The following is a 19,314-nucleotide window of genomic DNA, read 5'->3' on the forward strand; positions in this document are numbered from 1 at the left end:
CACTTCGCGACTGACAGGCGCCTGTCTTATCAATAGATCGCTAGAAGATGCATATTGTTCATTTTAGCGGTAGATGGCTCGGCAGACTTTTTTCTGACTAGTGAATTGAAAAGTAGCCTAGTTAATGGAAATTGAAAAAGTACCCGGCTGAAAATGACACTGTAGTCGGCCGACAGCCGGCGCTGGTGGAAACACTGTTCAGGGGTCTTCAGTGACGTTTTCAACCTCTCCCAGTCTGTAATACCTACCAGTCTAATACCTACATGCTTCAAGTACACCACAAAAGTCCCTGTGCCCAAAACGCCAAGGTAACCTGTCTAAATGATAATCGCCCCATAGCACTCATATCTGTAGCCATGAAATGCTTTGAAAGGCTGGTCATGGCTCATATCAACACCCTGGACCCACTCCAATTCGCATACCGCCCCAACATCTCCACAGATGACAATCTCTATTGCACGCCGCACTGCCCTTTCCCACCTGGACAAGAGGAACACCTGTGTGAGAATGCTGTACATTGACTACAGCTTACCATTCAACACTATAGCGCCCTCTATGCTCATCACTAACCCAAGGTCCCTGGGACTGAACACCTCCCTATGCAACTGGATCCTGGACTTCCTGATGGCCTGCCCCCAGGTGCCTACACATCTGTGGATATGTAGGCAACACATCTGCCACGCTGACCCCCAACACGCGGGCCCATCAGGGGTGCGTGCTTAGTCCCCTCCTTTACTCCCTGTTCACCCATGACTGTTTGGCCGGACATGACTCCAACAACATCATTAAGTTTGCTGACGGCACGACGGTGATAGGCCTGATCACCGATGATGAGACAGCCTATAGTGAGGAGGTCAGAGACCTGGCAGTGTGGAGTCAGGACGACAACCTCTCCATTAACATTAGCAAGACAAAGGAGATGATTGTGGACTATAGGAAAAGGAGGGCCAAGGACGCCCCCATTCACGTCGACTGCGCTGTAGTGGAGTGGGTTGAGGGCTTCAAGTTCTTCGGTGTCGACATCAATAAAGGATCTATGATAGTCCACACACCAACACAGTCATGAAGAGAGCATGGCAACGCCTCTTCCCCCTAAGGAGACTTAAAAGACTTGGTCAGATCCTCAAAAAGTTCTACAGCTGCACCATTGAGAGCATCTTGACTAGCTGCATCACCTTTTGGAATGGCAACTGCTTCGCATCCGACCGCAAGGTGCTACAAATGGTAGAGCGTACGACACAGTAGATCACTGGGGCCAAACTCCCTGCCATCAAGGACCTCTATACAAGGCAGTGTCAGAGGAAGGCCCTAATAAAGGGTCAAAGGGTCCAGCCACCCAAGCCAGACTGTTCTTTCTGTTATTGCATGGCCAGCAGTACTAATGCACCAAGTCTAGAGTCAACAGTACCTTGAACAACCATAAAAGACTGCTAAGTGGTTAGTTAAATAGCTACCTGGACTATCTGCATGGACTCTTTTTGCAAAAAAATGTTGACTCATCGCATAATGCTGCAGCTACAGTTTATCATCTATCCTGTTGCCTAGTGACTTTATTCCTCGTAACAGTGCCTTCAGAATGTATTCATACCCCTTGACTTACTCCACGTTTTGTTGTGTTACAGCCTGAATTCAATCTACACACAACACCCCATAATGGCAAAGTGAAAATTTTTTTTTGCAAATGTATTGAAAATGAAATGCACAGATACATTTACATAAATATTCACACCCCTGAGTCATCTTTGGCAGCGATTACAGCTGTAAGTCTTTCTGGGTATGTCTCTAAGAGCTTTCCACGCCTGGATTGTGCAAAATTTACAAATTTTCAAAATTCTTCAAGCTCCGTCAAATTGGTTGTTATCATTGCTAGACAACCATTTTCAGTTCTTGCTATAGAATTTCAAGTAGATTTGTGTCAAAACTGTAAGTTGGCCACTCAGGAACATTCACTGCCTTGGTAAGAAACTCCAATGTAGATTTGGCCTTGTGTATTAGGTTATTGCCCTGCTGAAAGGAAAATTATTTCCCAGGATTTCATCTAGGATTTTTCCTGTGCTTAGGTCCATTCCGTTTCTTTTTTATCATGAAAAAAACTCCCCAGTCCTTAACGATCCCAAGCATATCAATAACATGATGCAGCCAACACTATCCTTAAAAATAGGAAGAGCGGTACTCAGCAACGTGTTGTATTGGATTTGTCCCAACCATAACACTTTGTATTCAGGACAACAAAAAAAGTATCGCTATGCCACATTTGTTGCAGTATTACTTATGTGCCTTGTTGCAAACAGGATGAATGTTTTTCCTTCTTTTCCCGCTGTCATTTAGGTTAGTATTGTGGAGTAACTACCATGTTGTTGATCCATCCTCAGTTCTCTCCTATCACAACCATTAACCTGTTATGGATAGGGGGCAGTATTTTCACGGCCGGATAAAAAACGTACCCGATTTAATCTGATTATTACTCCTGCCCAGAAACTAGAATATGCATATAATTAGCTTTGGATAGAAAACACTCCAAAGTTTCTAAAACTGTTTGAATGGTGTCTGAGTATAACAGAACTCATTTGGCAGGCCAAAACCTGAGAAGATTCCTTACAGGAAGTGCCCTCTCTGACCATTTCTTGGCCTTCTACACTCTCTTTATTGAAAACTGAGGATCTCTGCTGTAATGTGACACTTCCTACGGCTCCCATAGGCTCTCAGAAGGCGGCAAAACGCTGAATGATGTCTTTGCAGGCCCTGGCTGAAAAACAGTAGCGCATTTGGATAGCGGTCGATCAGAGAACAGAGACTGGAGGCGCGTGTACGAGGCGACACCATGTTTTTATTCTTTCGTCTTTGAACGAAAACAACGACTCCCGGTCGGAATATTATCGCTTTTTTACGAGAAAAATCGCATAAAAATTGATTTTAAACAGCGGTTGACATGCTTCGAAGTACGGTAATGGAATATTTAGAATTTTTTTGTCACGAAACGTGTCGGGCGCGTAACCCTCCGCTATTTGGATATAACTATGGATTATTTTGAACCAAACCAACATTTGTTATTGAAGTAGAAGTCCCGGGAGTGCATTCTGATGAAGAACAGCAAAGGTAATCCAATTTTTCTTATAGTCAATCTGAGTTTGGTGAGGGTCAAACTTGGTGGGTGCCAAATTAGCTAGCCTGTGATGGCGAGCTATCTACTCAGAATATTGCAAAATGTGCTTTCACCGAAAAGCTTTTTTAAAATCGGACACCTCGAGTGCATAAAGGAGTTCTGCATCTATAATTCTTAAAATAATTATGTTTTTTGTGAACGTTTATCGTGAGTAATTTAGTAAATTCACCGGAAGTGTTCGGTGGGAATGCTAGTTCTGAACGTCACATGCTAATGTAAAAAGCTGGTTTTTGATATAAATATGGACTTGATTGAACAAAACATGCATGTATTGTATAACATAATGTCCTAGGCGTGTCATCTGATGAAGATCAAAGGTTAGTGCTGCATTTAGCTGTGGTTTTGTTTTTTGTGACATTATATGCTAGCTTGAAAAATGGGTGTCTGATTATTTCTGGCTGGGTACTCTGCTGACATAATCTGATGTTTTGCTTTCGCTGTAAAGCCTTTTTGAAATCGGACAGTGTGGTTAGATAAAGGAGAGTCTTGTCTTTAAAATGGTGTAAAATAGTCATATGTTTGAAAATTTGATGTTTTTTGATTTTTGAGGAATTTGTAATTCGCGCCACGCCCATCATTGGATATTGGAGCAGGTGTTCCGCTAGCGGAACATCTAGATGTAAGAGGTTTTAACCTCTAACTGTTTTAAAGTCACCATTGACCTCATGGTGAAATCCCTGAGCAGAAGGATGCCAGTATCTTTGTAGTGACTGGGTGTATTGATACACCATCTAAAGTGGAATTAATAACTTCACCATGCTCAAAAGGGATATTCAATGTCACTTTTGTTTTTGACCAATCCAGCAATAGGTGCCCTTCTTTGCGAGGCATTGGAAAACCTCCCTGGTCTTTATGGTTGAATCACTGCTCGACTGTGGGACCTTACAGATAATATGTATGTGTGGGGTACAGATGAGGTAGTCAAAAAAAAATTGCACACATGCAACGTATTGTGACTTAAGCACATTTTTACTCCTGAACTTACTTAGGCTTGCCATAATAAAGGGATTGAATGCTTATTGACTCAAGACATTTCAGCGTTTCATTTGGTATTCATTTGTTAAAATTTCAAAAAACATAACTCCACTGACATTATGGGGATATCGTGTGTAGGCCAGTGACAACAACAAAAAACTATTTAACCTGTTGGGAATAGGGGGCAGTATTTGCACGGCCGGATAAAAAAAAACGTACCCGATTTAATCTGGTTACTACTCCTGCCCAGTAACTAGAATATGCATATAATTGTTTGATTTGGATAGAAAACACCCTGAAGTTTCTAAAACTGTTTGAATGGTGTCTGTGAGTATAACAGAACTCATTTGGCAGGCCAAAACCTGAGAAGATTCCAAACAGGAAGCGCTCTCTGTGACCATTTCATGGCCTTCTTGATCATCTCTAACCAAAACAGGGGATCTCTGGCATAACGTGACATTTTCTAACGCTCCCATAGGCTCTCAGAAGGCGCCAGAAAGATGAATGGTGGCTTTGCAGGCCCTGGCTGAAAAACATTAGCGCATTTTGATAGTGGTCGATCAGAGTACAATGAGACTGAGGCGCGTGCTCGAGGCGACCCCATGTTTTTATTTTCTCTGTCTTTGAACTAAAACAGGGTTTCCAGGTCGGAATATTATCGCTTTTTTACGAGAAAAATGGCATAAAAATTGATTTTAAACAGCGGTTGACATGCTTCGAAGTACGGTAATGGAATATTTTGAATTTTTTTGTCACGAAACACGTCACCCTTCGGATAGTGTCTTGAACGCACGAACAAAACGCCGCTATTTGGATATAACTATGGATTATTTGGGACCAAACCAACATTTGTTATTGAAGTAGAAGTCCTGGGAGTGCATTCTGACGAAGAACAGCAAAGGTAATCAAACTTTTCTAATAGTAAATCGGAGTTTGGTGAGTACCACACTTGGTGGGTGTCAAAATAGCTAGCCTGTGATGGCCGGGCTATCTACTCAGAATATTGCAAAATGTGCTTTCACCGAAAAGCTATTTTAAAATCGGACATAGCGAGTGCATAAAGGAGTTCTGTATCTATAATTCTTAAAATAATTATGTTTTTTGTGAACGTTTATCATGAGTAATTTAGTAAATTCACCGGAAGTGTTCGGTGGGAATGCTAGTCACATGCTAGTCACCTGCTAATGTAAAAAGCTGGTTTTTGATATAAATATGAACTTGATTGAACAGACATGCATGTATTGTATAACATAATGTCCTAAGATTGTCATCTGATGAAGATCATCAAAGGTTAGTGCTGCATTTAGCTGTGGTTTGGGTTTATGTGACATTATATGCTAGCTTGAAAAATGGGTATCTGATTATTTCTGTCTGGGTACTCTGCTGACATAATCTAATGTTTTGCTTTCGTTGTAAAGCCTTTTTGAAATCGGACAGTGTGGTTAGATTAACGAGAGTCTTGTTTTTAAAATGGTGTAAAATAGTCATATGTTTGAGAAATTGAAGTAATAGCATTTCTAAGGTATTTGAATATCGCGCCACGGGATTACACTGGCTGTTGAGTAGGTGGGACGCTTGCCCATAGAGGTTAATACATTTTCAATTCATGTTGTAACACAATTTGGAAAAATCAAGGGCTATGAATACTTTGAAGGCACTACATATGTACAGTTGAAGTCGAAAGTTTACATACACTTAGGTTGGAGTCATTAAAACTTGTTTTTCAACCACTCCACAAATTTCTTGTTGAAAAACTATAGTTTTGGCAAGTCAGTTAGGACATCTACTTTGTGCATGACAAGTAATTTTTCCAACAATTGTTTAGAGATTATTTCACTTAAATCACAATTCCAGTGGGTCAGAAGTTTATATACACTAAGTTGACTGTGCCTTTAAACAGCTTGGAAAATTCCAGAAAATTATGTCATGGCTTTAAAAGCTTCTGATAGGCTAATTGACATCATTTGAGTCAATTGGAGGTGTACCTGTGGATGTATTTCAAGGCCTACCTTCAAACTCTGTGCCTCTGTTTGACATCATGTGAAAATCAAAAGAAATCAGACAAGACATCAGAAAAAAAAGACCTCCACAAGTCTGGTTCATCCTTGGGAGCAATTTCCAAAAACTGAAGGTACCACGTTCATCTGTACAAACAATAGTACTGTGGTGTCTTTGGCTATGCCGGATTAAGTGATATGACATGCTAATTTATAAAATTATTTCTCTGTAATTAATATTACCTGATTAAGCTAATCATGTAAATGTAATTAACTAGAAAGTCGGGGCACCACAGAAGAACGTTTATAGAGCTGTTATCTTCTGAATAAACTCTTAAAATACTTAGTAATATTTTACATCGATAGCAGTCAATCTTATCTTATTTTCAATCTCATCATGAAAGTTATAAATTCTTGGTTATCTTCACGAACCCTGGCTAACAAGTTGAATCAGCAATACAAAATTGGGTTTAATTATTTATTTACTAAATACCTAACTAATCACACAGAATTACAAATACACAGAATTCATATGATGTCATACAGAAAACGTCCTGGTGGACTGAGCCTGTATCATGGCTGGTTACACAAAGGAAAAGGGGGTTGGGCTTGAATGAAAGAGCGGGAAGATTTAGGAACACAGAAACAGCAGCTATGCTATCGTAAATACATTATCTTATGCATTCTAAATTACCGCCCATTTGGAAAAGGAAAATGCAATAAATATTTACTCTGAGCTGCGCTTCGGTAGATTGGTCGTAGATGCTGGCCGTGGTTGGCCAACAGATCTTCCTGTTGTGTAGTGGAAGAATGTCAATGGTGGTGGTATCTTCGTCTGGTTGTTAGACTGGATCCGTCGTCCGTCCTTTCCTAGCCCACGTTAGCAGCGGCTAACTCAACGGCTAGGAAGTATCACTTCTGTAGTGAATAAGCTCAAAGTTCATACCAGTTCATACCATAGCTCACGCCGAGGTTGGCTTAGTTCTGTTCTTGATATGTGTCTGTCCTTATAACGTAGAGGCTGCAGTCCTCCCGTACTGGAACACCTGAATGTCTTTTCGTCAAAGACTTATATAGTGGAGAGGGGGAGGAAGGAGGCGCCCCATCGTTTATAACCCCATGTCTCTACAAAGGGTTGGGCCACTGATCGGCAGGGCACTTTCCTTATGAAAACCCAATTCTCTCACTTGGAAGCTAAAATTACATTTAATCTCCTAACAAACAATTTCAATATCAAACATTTCAATTGCATAACAATTCCATGTGACTCTGATAACTAGAGGGTGTATACTTTCTCAGGTAAAGTTTATGTCCTCCTGTCATCAATCATAATGTCTCAGATAACAATGAACTGACATACATACTCATTACGTTATCAAGCATATTTCCAACTGGTTTTATTATCAAAAGATGGTTCCTTTCCCCATGTTTGATGTTCCCAGACTCTCTATATTTAACACAGGCTATTCCAGTCCTTCAGTAGGGTCAGAGAGAGAGGGGAAGGGAGAAGGTATTTATGGGGGGTCATAAACCTTACCCACAGGCCAACGTCATGACAGTACGCAAGTATAAACACCACAGGACCATGCAGCCGTCATACCGCTCAGGAAGGAGATGCGTTCTGTCTCCTACAGATGAACGTAGTTTGGTGCGAAAAGTGCAAATCAATCCCAGAACAGCAAAGTACCTTGTGAAGATGCTGGAGGAAACAGGTACAAAAGTATCTATATCCACAGTAAAACGAGTCCTATATCGACATAATCTGAAAGGCAGCTCAGCATGGAAGAAGCCACTGCTCCAAAACCGCAATAAAAAAGCCAGACAATGGTTTGCAACTGCACATGGAGATAAAGATCGTACTTTTTGGAGAAATGTCCTCTGGTCTGATGAAACAAAAACAGAACTGTTTACCCATAATAGCCATCCTTATGATTGGAGGAAAAAGGGGGATGCTTGCAAGCTGAAGAACAGCATCCCAACTGTGAAGCACTGGGGGTGGCAGCATCATGCTGTGGGGGTGCTTTGCTGCAGGTGGGACTGGTGCACTTCACAAAATACATGGCATCATGAGGAAGGAAAATTATGTGGATATATTGAAGCAATATCTCAAGATATCAGTCAGGAAGTTAAAGCTTGGTCACAAATGGGTCTTCAAATGGACAATGACCACAAGCATACTTCCAAAGTTATAGCAAAATGGCTTAAGGACAACAAAGTCAAGGTATTGGAGTGGCCATCACAATGCCTTGACCTCAACCCTATAGAACATTTGTGGGCAGAACTGAAAAAGCATGTGTGAGCAAGGAGGCATACAAACCTGACTCAGTTACACCAGCTCTGTCAGGAGGAATGGCCAAAATTCACCCAACTTATTGTGGGAAGCTACCCAAAACATTTGAACCAAGTTAAACAATTTAAAAGGCAATGCTACCAAATACTAATTGAGTGCATGTAAACTTCTGAGCCACTGGGAATGTGATGAAAGAAATAAAAGCTGTAATAAATAATTCTCTACTATTATTCTGACATTCTTAAAATAAAGTGGTGATCCTAACTGACCTAAGACAGGGAACTTTTACTCGGATAAAATGTCAGGAATTGTGAAGAACTGAGTTTAAATGTACTTGGCTAAGGTGTATGTAAACTTCCGACTTCAACTGTATCTACCTTAATTACCTCGTTCCCCTGTACATCGACTAGGTACTGGTACCCTGTGTATATAGCCAAGTAACCGCTACTCAGTGTATTTATTATTACCCATCTCTTTTTTTCTCTCTCGTGCTGCATTGTTGGGAAGAACCCATAAGCATTTCATTGTTAGTCTACACCGGTTGTTTATGAAACATGTGACAAATGCAATTTGATCCAGCATCAAGAAGCATAGACAGTCCAGCTTCGAGCAGGAAATGATTGCTGACGGTCTACGATCAGAGTGTGGAGACTGATCAGCGAAGATCATGTAATGATCAGCACAGGTTACGAAGCCATTCTTAGGGAGCTCACCGAGCCCCTCTGTCTGTCGCTCCAACTCACTCCACATGCCTTAGTCAAGTGTCTTCATTCATTATTAACGCATGCTGAGTTTTTCAATAAATTAGTCAGAAAAACACGTGTGGTTGGAAAGGCTGACATTTAAAATTAAGACCTCTCATCAATGTTGTATGGGTTAGGAGACATATTCCTCTGTCACAAGAAGCACCTGAGGTAGTTGTGTTTTATGAATAGCTTACAGTACAAATGTATGTGGTGGGCAAGTATTTGCTAGTAGCTACAGTATATTTGTATTCTGGGCAACTACAACAATTCATGTCAAGCATGACCAGCTGGATTAATCTGCAATTGAAAAGTAATCCTAACACGGAGTAGTCAAAACATTGAGCTCAACCAAACACTGCCTCAGAAGATACGTACTGTACCGTGCAGTATAGCTACACCATCCTCTTTCCCCTGCCCACAGTGACCACCATAAAACACAGCCACATTCTGTCCAGTTCTAGGACTATATAACCCTGTTGATACTTCCAGGAAACCTTCAAATCAACCACGCAGCCTCGTATCAAGTCTTCATTCTGAGTACCAGAACTCTGCTAGAGCGGAAAACAAAAGAATCACCCATCAAACCATTGGCCGGTTTCAAGGTTTCAAGGTAATATGGAAGCAGCATGATGCAAGCCCTCACAAAAATCCCAGGCCAATTCAAGGTCAATCTTAATGTTAGGTAAAAGCACTTGACCAGAGACCAAAACATTAAAAGGGTTGGGCACGCGTGAATGTGTGTGTGTCTGTGTGTGCCTGCATATGCGTGTCCATGTTTATTCTGCAACTAACCTCTATCACCTCAGTCAAGTCACAGAACTTCTCACAGACCAGAGCTTACAAATCAAGCCATGATTACAGGCTCAATAGAACTGAATAAACAGACAAAAGACAAAAACAGCCGGCAAACTGGTCCTGTCCTTGTCTGTGAGGTGAATGTTTACATGTAGCCCACAGCACAATGGAGGAGACTGAACAGAATTTATGTCTTCTGTTCTGAGCAGAGAAGTGGAGTGGAGTGTTTGCTCTGCGGCTGAGCTGATGTCACAAGTGGAGGAGGGGCCAGAGGGATACTGCTCTCTTACCTCCTAGGACATAGGCTGTTTACCTAGGACTATACAACACATCCCAGAAAAAGTACGAAGTTAAACTGTTTTAAGACAAGAATCAAACAAATCTAAGAGATAAAGTCTGGGGAATCAGTGATCATTAACCAAGACAAGGGTTAGTCAAGGACCTGAGGTGTGAGTTACACCACACTGGGAGATCCCATGGTAAGATCAGCAGTGACTCACTGCACTGCTGCAGCTACTGCTAGCCAGGAACACGCTCATGGGGCTTATGGGATAGGTGTGAAGGCAAACAGTGGAAGGATTTGCCTAGGTGGAGGGCGTGGGGATTTGGACTTAGCCAACACTTATCTGAGCAGCTAACCTGCAGCACATGGGCTAGAGCTAGGCAGGAAGTAGGGACACACAGCTCCATGAGATTATGCAATATACAATCAACCAATCACTGCCCTGACACATTTAACTGTTTGACCTACAAGATAAATGGGTGCAAGTGACTAGCTGCTATGAAGGCTTTAAGGTTTACACATATAGGCAGACACGTGCACAGATAGGGCTCTACCTGTGCAGAGCACTTTACCCTTTGTCCCTCCAAAGTGCCCCTTTCAGTGGTGGTAGAATTTCCCCCAAAATATTAATTTATTTTGTATAACTTTGTCGTCGTTGTTGTTAGGAACCCACAAGTCGTGGTTAAATTCTCATCTACGCTTTAGAACCAATAGTTGCACGTCTTGATATTGACCAATGACCAAACATACTTCGGAGGCATCTTTGCCAAAACAATAATAGGCAACCTGGCGATCTGATTGATCATTTTCTATATAGGCCTAGTTTGAGTAGCTACATGTCTAAATATAAGCAGCTGTAACATCGCACTGCCTTCAATATTATGGGATGAAGACATAACATATTCTGCAAATGTATTTACGACAAGGAAGAACAAGGCTTCCCGGCTGGCAACGAGCACTCTGCAGGCAGGCTGCCCTCCAAAGTGATGGTGCAGTGCAGACAGAACATGCTTTCCATCCAATCCTGCAACATCCACTAATGTAGGGTATATGATTTTCGCTGCCCTGGACTCCAAAAAAGCTACATGATATATCCCTAGTTGATATTGGCTGCAAACATGAATGAATTTCTGCTCCAAATGCAGTTGTAAAACAGTTTATTTCTGTAGCCGATCTTGCATTTTGAAAATGCATCAACGTTTATGGCTGTAATGACAGGCTAGATTTGTACAGCAATTGTGAGCGTGTGCACACTTGCATGTACAGTGCACTTGGAAATATTTACCCCTTGACTTTTTCCACATTGATACGTTATAGCCTTATAATAAAATGTATTAAATAAATGTTTTCCCTTCAATGTACAGACACACACACACACACACACACACACACACAATACCCCATAAGGACAAAGCAAAAACAGGTTTAGAAATTTTGGCAAATGTATTAAAAATAAATAGAAATATGACATTTACGTAAGTATAAAGACCCTTTACTCAGTACTTTGTTGAAGCACCTTTGGCAGCGATTACAGCCTCGAGTCGTCTTGGGTATGACGCTACAAGCTTGGTCCACCAGTATTTGGGAAATATCTCCTACCATTGTTCTCTGCAAATCCTCTCAAGCTCTGCCAGGTTGGATGAGGAGCGTCGCTGCACAGCTATTATCAGGTCTCTCCAGAGATGTTCGATCAGGTTCAAGTCCGGGTTCTGGCTGGGCCACTCAGGGACTTCCACAAAGCCACTCCTGCGTTGTCCTGGCTGTGTACTTAGGGTCGTTGTCCTGTTGGAAGGTGAACCTTCACCCCAGTCTGAGGTGCTGAGCGCTCTGGAGCAGGTTTTCATCAAGGATCTCTCCGTACTTTTCTCCATTCATCTTTCCCTCAATCCTGGCTCGTTTCCCAGTCCCTGCCTCTGAAAAACATCCCAACAGCATGATGCTGCCACCATGTTTCACCGTAGGGATGGTGCCAGGTTTCCTCCAGATGTGATGCTTGGTATTCAGGCCAAAGAGTTCAATCTTTGTTTCATCAGACCAGAGAATCTTGTTTCTCATGGTCTGAGAGTGTCTAGGTGCCTTTTGGCAAACTCCAAGCGGGCTGTCGTGTGCCTTTTACTGAGGAGTGGCTTCCGTCTGGCCACCATACCATAAAGGCCTGATTGGTGGAGTACTGCAGAGATGGTTGTCCTTCTGGAAGGTTCTACCATCTCCACAGAGGAACTCTGGAGCTCTGTCAGAGTGACCATCGGTTCTTGGTCACCTCCCTGACCAAGGCCCTCCTCCCCCACTGCTCAGTTTGGCCAGGAGGTCAGCTCTAAGAAGAGTCTTGGTGGTCCCAAACTTCTTCCATTTAAGAATGATGGAGGCCAAAGTGTTCTTGGGGACCTTCACAACGCTGCAGACATTTTTGTGTTACCCTTCCCCCAGATCTGTGCCTCCACACAATCCTGTCTCAGAGCTCTACGGACAATTCCTTCGACCTCATGGCTTAGTTTTTGCTCTGACATGCACTGTCAACTGTGGGACCATATATAGACAGGTGTGTGCCTTCCCAAATCATGTCCAATCAATTGAATTTACCACAGGTGGACCCCAATCAAGTTGTAGAAACATCAAGGATGATCAATGGAAACAGGATACACCTGAACTCAACTTTGAGACTCATAGCAAAGGGTCTGAATACAGTTTTTTTTTAAAAATACAATTCCAACAGTTTTGCTTTGTCATTATGGGGTAGTGTGTGTAGATTGACAAGTATTTTTTTTTTATTTAATCAATTTTAGAATAAGGCTATAACGTAACAAAATGTGGAAAAATTGAAGGGGTCTGAATACTTTCCGAATGTGCACATGTACGGGTCACAAGTTTTGTACCAATTTTTTGGGGGGGGGTAGCGGTCAAAGTTTGAAAACCACCGGGATACATATTAGTGGCAATAAATGGAGTTGGATATAGTAATGTTAGGCTATAATATTTATTACTATCTTCTATTTTGACTGGAGTTATTGTCAATCAATTGAGAATTTATTCTAGATCAAAATAGTTTTGCAAAATACTTTACTTATCCGATGGTGCTGATTTCACCACTTGTATTAATTGCTGAACGAATCTGTGACCGCGGTTGTGGGAAACCTTTTTTGGGACGCCCCCACAAAAGGTCTGTGCACGTTAGATTTAGGCAGTTTTCTGACTGTCAAACAGACCTTGTGCCATCCTGGGATATTCAGTAACACCGGCACTGAACACAAGGGGCAAACCCCACTGAGCCTCTGTAATCTGAAGGTTAGCAATGCTAACAAGTACATGTCAAATCTCATAGCAAAATGCAAGCTATTTGCAGGACAGTCATCCCAGCTCATAAAGTTATGCAAGCAACTCAAACATTCTACTCACAGTTTGCTGCACACAAAACAAATAGACAGCAAGGAAGGCTCTTGATCCAGGAAGGGATTCTCTGCTGTTACCAAGATAAGTTTCATTTTGCAAGACTATATAACTAGCTACTAAGTTAGCAAACCAAATGCACAACATTTAGCACATTTTAGACAGTTAAGGTGAGAATTATAAGATATCTATCATTTTGTGAATTCCATACTGTAACTAGATCACCTGGTGCGTGCTGCCCCACAGTGAGTGACTCACAAGGCTCTGGTCTCTTGTCGTTGTGTGTTTGTAAACAAACGTGACTTAGGACAGCCCTAGACCATTAGTCGACCGGTCGATTGTTTGGTCGTTAGGCTGTTGGTTGACCAAGAGTGTTTGTTACTGCTTGACTAAAAAACAAACAAATATATATTTGCCCCCGTCTCAATGAACTAATCCATTGCGGAGACCTAGACTAAAAGCCAATTTATGCTTGATCCGAAAATGTGGTCGGAAGCACCATATGCAGGGTGTGACGCAATCGCGGAGCCTCCAGAGGCATGCAGAGGCCAAATCCAGCTCTGTACCGCATCGCCATGCACCTCCCAAATGTTGTAACAATGCAGAGGACTCTATATAGCTCCGCATTGACATGATTGGTTGACGCTAGGTGGAGGCGGTAAATCCTGTATAAACAAAAACTCACTTCCTTGACAAGAACTGCACTGCTCCATGAATCACAAGAAGTATGAATGCCCTGACTTCTGCTGAGCCTGTATGACCGTAAATGCTGCATGACCAATGCAGACATCAGATTGACCATGCACCCAGATGCACAATGTACTTCTCTCTCCAGAATGCGCTCTCTAGCCAATTTGTGCACATTCATTGTTACTTAATTGTGTGAATTGTTCGCATTTGATCGTTAGTGTATATCAATTCCCTATTACATATATAACCAGTAGTACATCAGAAATTATAGGAATGAACTTTAAAATCTACAATGTTTGTTTCTTTGGTTATGGTATTTCTGTTAATGCATTCAATATTATTATTCCAATCTTCCCGTTCTCAATGTAGGAGTGGAAACATTGTTTGTGCACTCAGCAAACAATGCTACACTTGTGAGAAACAAGTTTTGGTTTATTTCATTCCATTTACGAGTTGTCAATTTAGTCATTGTCTTTTGTTTGGAGCGCTCCTGTCAATGTTGAGTAAGGGACGCACACACATAGAAGTAGGCCAATAGGTGCAAATGTTGGCATATAAAATGTGCCCATTTGGGGATCTGATAGTCTTTCTGATTGGCTTAACGCACCACCACTAATGACCTATGGAGCTTCTCAAAGTAATGCTTTCTTCGCTTCAAACAGCAAGCAAACAAAGTATGTTTTTTACATCCATTGAGAATTACAATAGTTCCTTGATGTATTTGAAAAATCTTTCCAGCTCTCTCCCTTTCGATAACCACTCAGCGTGAAAGGGGAAAAATGTCATGCTCTCATCCAGTAGAAACCTAATAAAATAGGCCTACCTGACTACTTCTTATCAAAATCCAATCAAACTTTGTCACATGCGCCGAATACATCAAGTGTAGACCTTACCGTGAAATGTTTACTTACCAGCCGTTAACTCTTCTTGTACTGTAGGTTAAGAAAATATTTACCAAATAAACTTGAAAAAGAAAAAAAAAGAACACAATAACGAGGCTATATACACAGGGGGTACCGGTACAGAGTCAATGTGCGGGGTACAGATTAGGTAATTTGTTGGTATGTAGGTAGGGGTGAAGTGACTATGCATAGATAACAAACAGCAAGTAGCAGCAGTGTACAAAACAAAGGAGAGGGGGGAGTCATTTGATTAATTGTTCAGCAGTCTTATGGCTTGGGGGTAGAAGCTGCCAAGGAGCCTTTTGGTCCTAGACTTGATGCCCTGGCACCGCTTGCCGTGCGGCAGCAGAGAAAACAGTCTACGACTAGGGTGACTGGAGTCTCTGACAAGGTTATGGGCTTTCCTCTGACACCGCCTATTATATAGGTCCTGGATTGCTTGAAGCTTGGCCCCAGTGATGTAATGGGCTGTACTCACTACCCTCTTTAGTGCCTTACGGTCAGATGCCAAGCAGTTCCCATACCAGGCGGTGATGCAACCGGTCAGGATGCTCTCGATGGTGCAGCGGTAGAACCTTTTGAGGATCTGAGGACCCATGCCAAATCTTTTCAGTCTAGGAATAGGTTTTGTCGTGCCATCTTGACAACTGTCTTGGTATGTTTGGACCATAATAGTTTGTTGGTGATGTGGACACCAAGGAACTTGAAACTCCCGACCCGCTCCACTACAGCCCCGTTGATGTTAAATGGGGGCCTGTTCAGCCCGCCTTTTCCTGTAGTCCACAATCAACTCCTTTGTCTTGCTCACACGGAGTTAGAGGTTGTTGTCCTGGTGCCACACGGCCAGTTCTCTGACCTCCTCCCTATAGGCTCTCATCGTTGTCAGTGATCAAGGCCTACCACTGTTGTGTCATCAGCAAACTTAATGGTGTCGGTGTCATGTTTGGCCACGCAGTCGTGGGTGAACAGGGATTACAGGAGGGGACTAAGTACACACCCGAGGGGCCCCAGTGTTGCGGATCAGCGCGGCAGACGTGTTGTTACCTACCCTTACCACCTGGGGGCGGCCCGTCAGGAAGTCCAGGATCCAGTTGCAGAGGGAGGTGTTAAGTCCCAGGGTCCTTAGCTTAGTGATGAGCTTCGTGGGCACTATGGTGTTGAATGCTGAGCTGTAGTCAATGAACAGCATTCTCACATAGGTGTTCCTTTTGTCCAGGTGGGAAAGGGCAGTGTGTAGTGCAATTGAGATTGCGGCATCTGTGGATCTGTTGGGGCAGTATTCGAATTGGAGTGGGTCTAGGGTATCTGGGAGATGCTGTTGACGTGAGCCATGACCAGTCTTTCAAAGCATTTCATGGCTACCGACGTGAGTGCCACGGGGCGGTAATCATTTAGGCAGGTTACCTTCGCTTCCTTGGGCACAGGGACTATGGTGGTCTGCTTGAAACATGTAGGTATTACAGACTCAGTCAGGGAGAGGTTGAAAATGTCAGTGAAGACACTTGCCAGTTGGTCAGAGCATGCTTTGAGTACATGTCCTGGTAATCCATCTGGCCCTGTGGCTTTGTGAATGTTGACCTGTTTAAAGGTCTTGCTCACATCGGCTACCAAGAGCGTTATCACAGTCTTCCAGAACTGAAATAGGTTTCGGTACTCATTTTGGGTGCTGGTACTGTTTATATTTAGGTGCAGGAGATCCACAATACTTTTGAGCTAATATTCTATAAGAGGAACAGGAGCTCAAGCAGTAGAAAATTTGAGGTGCTGGTCCTCAGCTCCGGTTGGCTCCTGCCCAAGTCAAGCACTGCTTCTTATCCCTTGCACAAATAGCCTAGAGCTGTGTCTGTCCCGAGCTCACTGGCGCAGGAAACTGAGTGCCCAGAATATTTTATACAATGTTGCAAGTTCGCTAGCATAAACGTCATGACTGTACCCATCTTAATAGTTGATACAAAGTTTCAAGTTCGTTGCAGAAAGGTGTTGGCAAAAAATGTTTTATCCCTTTTTCTTCCCAATTTTGTGGTATCCAATTGGTAGTTACAGTCTTGTCTCATCGCTGCAACTCCCGTACGGACTCAGGAAAGGCAAAGGTCGAGAGCTGTGCGTCCTCCGAAACAAAACCTAACCAAGCCGCACTGCTTCTTGACAAAATGCCCACTTAACCCGGAAGCCAGCTGCACCAATGTGTCGGAGGAAACACTGTACACCTAGTGACCGTGTCAGCGTGCACTGCACCCGGCCCGCCACAGAAGTCTCTAGTGCACAATGGGACAAGGACATCCCTGCCGGCCAAACCCTCCCCTAACCCGGACGACGCTGGGCCAATTGTGCACCGCCCCATGGGTCTCCCGGGCGTGGCCGGCTGCGACAGAGCCTGGACTCTAACCGAGAATCTCTAGTGGCACAGCTAGCACTGCGATGCAGTGCCTTAGACCACTGCACCACTCGGGAGGTTGTATAGGATTTTTTCTACCTGCAGGCTGCAATGTTTTTATTTGTTGGCTTTATGTAGGCTATTTTTTACATAGTTGGCAATGGCATTTACTTTTTTAGGTTCATCATTTAGATTTTATGGAATTTTGATTAACCACATGACAATGATTTTGAGATATGAAGACGTTATTATAAATTAAATGAAACTGTTACACACGAAAATGTGCATATGAAAACCATAACTGGCACACAGATCGGTAGAAAAGATAAATTGGCATTCAATATGAGAAAGGTTGCCAACTCCTCGTGTAGCGTATTACAAGCAACTTCAGGAGAGTAATAGCAGAATCTGCGAAAGCCAGCAGGAGCTGGAGGAGAATAGTTGGGTCAAGTTAAGTGTTTTTTCTTCTGGTTATATAGATCTCTGGCGCCCTCGTGAGGCATTTGTCTTATTTCATCAAACCGTAAGCTTTAAGCATCAGACAAGCTCAATGCATATAGTTGATTTTATTAAAAACACATAGGGTGTGTCTATATATGGAAAAATACATGTTTAAAAATTTAGACCAATCGATTTGACCAAGATTTTTTTTGTCAGGACAGCCCTAGACTGGAGACTACCGGTAAGCTTCATAATGTAAAATAATGTGACAGGTGAAATGAAAAACGCAACCTGCTTTATCTCCAACGATCGCACAAGTTCACTGCAGGTATTTACTTAATAAGTAACTACAAATATTCTAATGTAATGAAAACAATTTATTTGAAGTTTCAACGGCATTGACAGTATTGAAAATCATCCCGTGGCCATTTCCAAATACCTCGGTAACACCTCTATTTTTAGGCTGACAATTGTCAAACACACACTTGTTGGCAGTTTCTACTTGTTAAAGCCGGTGCTCTGCTATTTTCCAACCCTTGCAGCAGGATTGGTAATTTACCTGTTTTATGTGCTCGCTTGCGCTGAGGTGGGAGGGATGGCAATATCTGAGGTGTGTCCTTAAAAACGTGCACCGGTGCCAAATCAGTCTGACAGTACTTTTGACAGTACTTCAATCATAAGGATGTATGGTTTGCAGTGACAAATGCATCAAAAAGATATTGGGAAATTCAGAAGATCATCAGGCAATACGTGTTCCTGCGAGTCTTATCTTTCAGTCATGGGGTCATAATATTTGGTAGCTTAAACCGTTCAAAAGACAGCTATATTTGTAGGTAGAAAACAGACACCACTCTGTTTATTACAACCTCAAAAAAACCAGCTCCGATGCTTTCATTGGCCAGTGAGTGGTCAAACCTCGTCAGACCTATAAAACGTATTTGTTGCGTGTATCACGCTAATGCCAGGTGTTGTGCCCATAATTCCCACTGTCAAAATAGCTAAAATATTTATGACACACCCACAAGTTTCTAGTTCGGGACAACATTCAAAGACATAACACTAAAATAAAAGAAAGAGTTTAAGGACTTACCCGGTGATCCATGTAGCTTGGCTTTCTTTACTGAAAAAGAAACATAAAATAACCATTAAACATCAAAGATGTGTTTTTTATTTATTTTTAAAAGAGACAGCAAGTCAGTATCCCTGCTCATGGCTTACTTCAGGGATATCACACAGCTTTATCAGAAACAAATTGCTGTAGACTACATTGTGTA

The 19,314-nt window shown here is 42.4% G+C and overlaps 1 protein-coding gene across 1 annotated transcript in view; it reads right to left on the bottom strand.

Annotated features, from left to right (window-relative positions):
- unc13bb (unc-13 homolog Bb (C. elegans)) overlaps positions 1 to 19,314 on the bottom strand; it is a 106,569-nt gene that overhangs the window by 80,911 nt on the left and 6,344 nt on the right. The window contains exon 2 of the mRNA XM_029709224.1: positions 19,131 to 19,160. Coding sequence (XP_029565084.1) covers positions 19,131 to 19,160 — 30 coding nt within the window. The remainder of the gene's footprint in view (positions 1 to 19,130; positions 19,161 to 19,314) is intronic.

The sequence above is a fragment of the Salmo trutta genome, chromosome 23 (genome assembly GCF_901001165.1).
Source record: "Salmo trutta chromosome 23, fSalTru1.1, whole genome shotgun sequence".
Lineage (NCBI taxonomy): Eukaryota > Metazoa > Chordata > Actinopteri > Salmoniformes > Salmonidae > Salmo > Salmo trutta.